At 33.5% G+C, this 7,243-nt stretch overlaps 1 protein-coding gene across 1 annotated transcript; it reads left to right on the top strand.

The window, feature by feature from the left end:
• The first annotated feature begins 2,701 nt into the window (after nt 1-2,701).
• Nucleotides 2,702-7,182, top strand: LOC116346519 (lysosome membrane protein 2-like). The gene is made up of 7 exons (XM_031776600.1): nt 2,702-3,287; nt 3,680-3,808; nt 3,898-4,172; nt 5,288-5,491; nt 5,554-5,947; nt 6,016-6,266; nt 6,800-7,182. The coding sequence occupies exons 1-7, from the start codon at nt 3,017-3,019 to the stop codon at nt 7,037-7,039; spliced, it is 1,764 nt and encodes a 587-aa protein (XP_031632460.1). The 5' UTR covers nt 2,702-3,016; the 3' UTR covers nt 7,040-7,182.
• Nucleotides 7,183-7,243: the final 61 nt, after the last annotated feature.

The following is a 7,243-nucleotide window of genomic DNA, read 5'->3' as shown; positions in this document are numbered from 1 at the left end:
TGCAAAAACCCTTTTCCAAAAGTCAGCGGTATCGATTTTCATTTCTTTACAGTATATATAGAGTGACGCAAAAATACATATCACATATAAATATTTGTATATGTATGTTGGTATTGCGTCACTTGGGGGACTGCCGTCCCCCGTGATAAGTCTAAAGAAAGCACTTTTGTAAAACAGTGCGCATGTGTGATTCAATATGCGAGCAAAATCTCATCATTTACTTTCCAATTAATTTAATCGACAATTTAGAAATCAAAATTGGTTTACTATAATACAATGTTTTTGTTTGAATAAATAATAATGATAAAAGTACATCGTTTAGTTTACTTCTAGTCTTATAATATTCGTGGTTTGAAAATATCTCTCTTTTGCTCAAAAAGCAAAAAAAATGGTCGAATTACTCCCCACATTACATGTAATATTTTCATTCGAATTTAAATACAATGACGTTTTCAGAAATCAGCCTAGAAGTAGACATTCTGATCATTTTCAAAGCATATCAATGGTAAAAAGCAATCTAAAATGTTAATTTGCAAACAAAATGCAGCCCGATGGTGTTTTCCAGATTTAAACTAGTCTTGTGAACGGTTTTTATAATATTCAGAACATGTGAAGTTAATGAAGACTTTTTTCAACTTGAACATTTGTTGGTTATCAAAAATTCGCTTCGAACTACTACAACATCTGGAAATTTCGGTACACAATTTATTTCTCTAGAAAATCTCGTTTAAAAAAAAAAAACAGATGGAAAAGTGTCACGAATTTTACTCAAAATTTCATTTAAGTTCAATCAGGCAACAATCCCTTTCGATCGATCGCATACGAAAATCATATTTCGAAAATAGCATTCGTTTGAATTGAAAGAAAAAAAAACGACAAAAAGAAAAGAAATCGCTTCAAAATGTGGTTGTATTTGTTGGAAATTTAAATGAAAGATTAGAATGCGCATCGATCGTTTGTTTCAATTATTGATTGTTTAAAAAGTACTGTATATGATACCAAAAATAGCCTGAATAAATTTCAACGAGAAATAATCAGTTGTCCCGATTTTGTGCAATAAACAAGCGTTTTGTGTTGATTTGGGACTGCATTCGAGCAATAATGACCGAACTTGAACTAAATACGGTTGCTTGTTATCAATACAGTTGGAGACTACAGCCACTATTCAATTTATCAATTATAAAAATCATTCGTTGACTTGCTCAACTTGCTCAACACTTTTTGGATGTTGGCTAGCACAATGCTTGCTCCAATTCCTTTCCATCGACGACGACGACGACGACGACGATAGCAGTGCTTTTCCTTTTATTGTTGGGGTTATCGAATTTTTGTTGTTCGAACTTTCAACCAATTAAATCAAACTGTGAATGAATGCAATTTAAATTTGCGATCATTTCTTTGCAAATGTTTCTTGCCGGGGTCAAAATTCGAGAGAGAAGCTTAAATGCGATGTGACCGTGAGAAATTTTGATAATTGATACGCTGAGCATTTCATTAATGTCCAAATTCAAGGCCAGTTAATAAAATCGTTGACGTCAAGTGCCGTACCGAAAACTGGTAAAATGTAAGCGGAACGAAACTTGATTTTATTATCGTCATCATTGATTTCTTGCGAAAGGCTTTCGTCGAAAGCATAAAAATAATACAAACAACAATAAACGGTTGTCGATGCTGTTTTCGGATGGAAAAATGTATTGTCCTAGTGCTGTTTGTTGATTAAATTTCACAATTTTAGGCGTGCCTTGTCAGTTTAATGACTCAAAATGTCTGGATCTTTGACTCGTCAGAAGATCTCAAACCGTTGATCATTGCGCCATTTATACTATTTTTGGTTTACTCTTCGTGCGCGCTTGCTTTTTTTCTTCGTTTAATTCATTTTAATCATTATAAAAATTGTTTGGATTGTACACAGTTCAACACTTATTTGCTTGAATAATTGAGACAAAAAGAACGCATTGAAATGAGTAAATTTTACTGATACTGAATTATCTTATGTTTCCGAGCACGATCAACAGCAGCATCACACGCTCATACATATTTTTTCCTCACTCCAAACTTCATTCCTCTGCGATTGAATCAAAGCACAAACCGAAACCAAAAAAAGAGATAAGAATGAAAACAAACACCGAAACTGTCTACATTCTAACAAAAAACTGCCTATTTCGATCGTTCCAAGCGCATGTTCTAACATTTAAAATGATAATAATTGTCAAAATGTGCATTTTTGCAATGCTAATCGAACTTCGTCGATTTAACTCTAACACTCTCGGAACCATGCTATGACCGCTCGGTATTGTTTTGAATCATTTCCATGAAGATTGACAATAAATACTCAATAAAATTGGCGTCAAGTGTCAATGAACATTACCATGGCTATTTTGAATGATTGCAAAAGCAGCCAGTCATACAATCTATTAGTGTTTAATCGTCAACTTATGAAACTTTCTTGAGCGTCCCGATCACAACTTTATGAGGATTGCACTACTGAAGCAACTTTCTGTGAGTATATTTGTGTGAAAAGGCGATGTATGTAGGGTGCGATTGCAAAAACACACATAATTAAAGAGTTTCAGAAAAAAGAACGGCCAAACTGAAAATAAAAAAAATATTGCTTCATATTTTTTTTATAACACACAGAGAGACGACTTTGCGATAAACTTTTCGAGAATCGTGCAATTCGAGGTTAGCAAAGCGAGCGAGTAAGCACAGTGCGTCGATTCAAATGTGCAATCATTAGTTAATCACAGTCGCGTCTCTCGGCACAACGCAGCGATGTCAAACAAAATTTGGCAAACAGCGTATTAAACAAAAAAACCTCTAGAAGCGCGTCCGTTTGTTTTTGTTGGCCAATTGTTTTGACGTTGAAAGAAAACGCGTAAAAAAGGAAATAGGACGTGCGTGTTAAAAAAAATTAACATCGAAGTGTGTTTTCAAGTGGTCATCGCAATTTGATTGCATTCGAAAGCAAAAATTTGCGTGTCATTCCAAACGGGGGTGGAAACAGTGGCCGCCAAAAATGTCGTCAAATATATTGGATGATAGCAGTGAAGGCACAAGTTCGAATCAAAGTTACAGTGAAAATGAAGATGTGAATACCGAAAGTGATACAAAATCGGCGACTAGCCAATGTGGCTTATACACAAATGCAAGAAACGAAGATGACGTTGTCATTATCAATCAGATCGATAATGTAATCACCAACGAAAAGCATTTAATCAATTATAATAATGTTGACGTAAATGGCGACCATGCCATTAGAAAGCCGTTTCAATTGCGAAAGATGTGCTGTAAGTCAATGGGATCATATTAAGATTGATCTGATCGGATTTTTTTTACTTTGCCGTCTAAAGATGTTTATTATTATAATCAATTTCTTTTCCGCTTCGATTCAATTGAAAAACCATTAGTTTCGCATTCATCACGTTCTTATTTATATACAGTGTGCGTGCTCTTTTTTCTATTTCAACTGGAAATTTATAAACAAGGAAGTTTAGCAGCATGCGTCTGTCAAGTTGCGTTGATAAAAAGCGATTATGTTTCCTTTTTTTTTTTGTTGTTCCTATATTGTCTGTTTGACGCAGTTATAAAAATCGAAACAATAACCCGACTATCATTTCTTGTTTTTTCAATCGTTCTCTCTTTTTTTTCGATCTATTTTCACTTCATATTGAACTTCAAGGCACTATCACCACAATATTGATTGGTTTATTACTCTTGGCCTGGGGCCTTGTAACAATCGTTTTGCCAATTTATGATTTTGTGCTGATCGAACGACTTAAAATGCAACCCGGACTGCCGCCTTTTGAAGGTAACGACCGCCCCCATTACAAGATGATGCTTTCGAAGAATTCTAAATTAATTTGAAAATCACGTGTGTTTTTTGTTTCTCTATCAAAGAATGGCGGACCCCATCACCAGAAGTGCTACTTCGTGTTTACATTTTCTCCGTTGAAAATCCGGCCGCATTTTTAAATAAAACCGACGATAAATTAAAACTGAAGGAGATTGGACCCATTGTTTACAAAGAACATTTACAACATCGAAATGTTGAATTTCATCGAGAAAATTCGACATTATCGTATACGGCTCATCGAGATGTTGAATTTCTTGAAGATCGAAACGAACCAGGCATCTTAAATCGCACCATTTTGGTACCGAATTTTGTTCTTTTGGTAAGAACATTTATGCACATATCTTCATTTTTAATCATTTCAAATAATAAATTTATGGATAGTCAAAACAAAGACCGTGACGAAGAGTCTTCGTTGAAGACCACTTTTTTGAAGAATTTTTTTCGGCCTTCAAATCCATATTTATTCAACCCCTGGAGTTTATATGGAATTGTTTCAATGGATGTGATACTCCGTTTATTAATATAATTATCATAAACAGAATTATCATCGAGTGTTTTTTTAGCTCAATAAGCAATGTTGCGATGATTTCATGAACAGGAAGGGAACAAGTTAGACAACGACTATTTATCATTAGGGAAAAATGTACTTTTTATGCAAAATTATCAATTTACCAAACGCAATACAATCACACCGCACAATACTAGCAACCAGTTAGATAGACGTCAGCATTAATCAGTTGTAGGTTTTTCTGTATATTGGATTTTTTCTTTTGGTATTTGTGCTAGGCGGTTTATTTGAAATGAGTGATACAACTTTTATAATACGAGACGCCGAGTATTCAAGCTCCAGCTGATAGTCGCTTGTTTGGCTTATTTTTATACAATTTATCAAGCTCGTTTGCCACGAGCCGGTAGATTATAGACCAAACCAAATTGCTAGCTGAATTGTGACCGATACACTTTGAAAAACTCGTAAGAAATTGTGAATTTAAAGAAATTGGAAACGACATATCTGGAAGTCGACAGAGCAATTAACCGAAAATTTGACGCATATCAGTTATTTTGGCTGAATCATGTTTGAATTCGATTTTTTATATTGACTTACTTCTTCTCAATTTCACTCTGACTTTTGATTCATTTTAAGTTATCACCAACAATTCGAATGGAAGTTGGATTAATCCGAAGTGCCATTTAATGAATTTTGAGGGGTGGTTTTCGAGCAGCTGAATACACGATTCAACAAAAACATCGTGACACTCAATAGATATTAGATATAGAATATAAGATAACGTACCTTCAACTTAAATCGTACTTCCCTTGCTGCATTGAACTCGATGCAGACTTTGGATTGCTACTTTGCATTAGATTATTTTAAAATTTGAAGAAAAAAAATCCGTTTTTATTTCCAAATGATTTTTTGCTCTCATACAATAGGCGACCATTGCATCTTTAGAAAAATACCCGTATTATTTTGTGAAATTCCCATTTCAACAAATGCTAAGTGAGGAGGATACATTATTTTTGAATATGACTGTCAGAGATTATTTATGGAACTATAAAAGTGACATAGTGGAACGAGTTTATAACTCGTTTTTCTCATTCCTCGTACCTACCAATAACAGTGGCTGTTTATATCAGGTAAATTTGAATATTGAAATATTTGTTTTTATTTCGATTTCGATGGGTCTTCTTTTCCTCAGATTTATTCAAATTTCGAAGACCGTTATAATGTTCGCATTGGAGCGGGATATGGATTCGATCACTTTTTTGAGATAACAAGTATGAATGGTGCTACAGTTGTGCCGGGCTTTCAATCATCAAAATGTAATGCATCGATAGTGGGTTCGACGGAGGGTGCATTGTACAAAAATCGTCTGGATGAAGATTCAGTGTTGTGGTATTGGCGTAAGTCATTATGTCGCCAAGTTCCATTGTATTTTGAGAAAAACATGACAGAAGGAAGTTTTGATGCTAAGAAATATGTTTTACGTGAAAATGTTTACGATCGGTTTGAAAATGAAACCGAAGATTGTTACAAGGGATTTGTTGACCGGTTGCCGAACGGATTCAGCGACGTTTCAAAATGTTTTTTCGGTAAAATTTTAAATATTTGCAACGTTCATTGTTGATGCAATGTGATTTAACTCTTTGATGGTTCACAGATATGCCCTTTGCCGCATCAAATCCACATTTCTACGGTCGATATCCAAATGAATTGACGACCAAATTAGACGGCTTGAAACCAGATCGAGAAAAACACCAAAGTTTTATTATTGTTGAACCAGTCATGGGCGTGCCCATAAATCAATCGGCACGATCACAAAGTAATGTCATCATTCCAAAATTAACCTATTTTAATGAGGATATTCTTCGATTCAGTAACATGGCACTGCCAACATTTTGGGTGGAATACGTGAGTTTTCCATTTTTTTTATACAGTTTTAAATTCATAAGAAACAATTGTTCATAGTTTCGGAAAGGACTTCAAAATTAATTGAAAGAAAATTGGTGGAGATTCGATTTAAATGTCACTTTGCCATTTCTTCTGAAACCATTCCGAACATGAAGAAATATAGTGGGCAATATTTGAAAAATTGAAAAAATCTCAATAATTTTCCATTAATTTGTTTTTTTTATGAATGTTTGAATGAAAATATTTACAATAAAAAATTTAATTAATTTTTGCCAAAAAAACATAGCATAATATTTAAATAAATGACAAAAAAATTGAACCGTCAAATCATTTATAAAAAACTACCAAAAATAGTAAAATGATAAATTCAATTTTTACAAAATTCTCTGATGAAATTCTTATTTTGTAAAATGGAATGAATTCCAAAAATATATATTTTTGCCTAATGATAAAAGTTGACAAAAAATTAAATGTGTCAATAATTTTTTTCGAAGCAATTTGCAAATAATAAATGTATTTCCTTTGTCCAACAGCATCAGAAGCAATTGACACCGAAGATCGAAAAGCTGATGTACTTCACCTTATTTGTGTTACCCTGGCTTCAATATGTGATAACGATATTTTTGATGTTGACCGGGCTATTGTGCCTTACACTTGGTGTTGCACGTTGCATGGCACAGGAACCATCACCGAAACAGCTAAATACCCCGCCATCAAAATTTGGTACAAATTACAAATTACAAGAAGCGGAAATCACATGGAATATAAAATAGGTTTACAAATATACAAGTGTTAAGCGAATTCGAGAATGTATGATATGAATTTAGAATGAAATTGTTGTTCATTCCCAATCGATTATTAATTTTTTTTTTGTTCATAAGCGCAAATAAACGATAAGATTGGTACTCACAAAAAAGACATTTGATTATTTTTTTACATTTTTTTTAAATTTAATCATTTGAAAGTTTAAACAAAAC

The sequence above is a fragment of the Contarinia nasturtii genome, unplaced genomic scaffold (assembly GCF_009176525.2).
Source record: "Contarinia nasturtii isolate CC-2019 unplaced genomic scaffold, AAFC_CNas_1.1 Cnas_scaffold_1565, whole genome shotgun sequence".
Classification (NCBI taxonomy): domain Eukaryota; kingdom Metazoa; phylum Arthropoda; class Insecta; order Diptera; family Cecidomyiidae; genus Contarinia; species Contarinia nasturtii.
Note: the sequence above shows the minus strand (reverse complement) of the source record. Positions and strands in the feature narration are given on the sequence as shown.

Excerpts from the sequence above, each read along its gene's own strand:
- LOC116346519 (XM_031776600.1), top strand. The coding sequence starts at position 3,017 with ATGTCGTCAAATATATTGGATGATAGCAGTGAAGGCACAAGTTCGAAT. Across the intron at positions 3,288-3,679 it reads TCAATTGCGAAAGATGTGCT|GCACTATCACCACAATATTG; the intron begins GTAAGTCAATGG and ends TTGAACTTCAAG. Across the intron at positions 5,492-5,553 it reads ACAGTGGCTGTTTATATCAG|ATTTATTCAAATTTCGAAGA; the intron begins GTAAATTTGAAT and ends TCTTTTCCTCAG.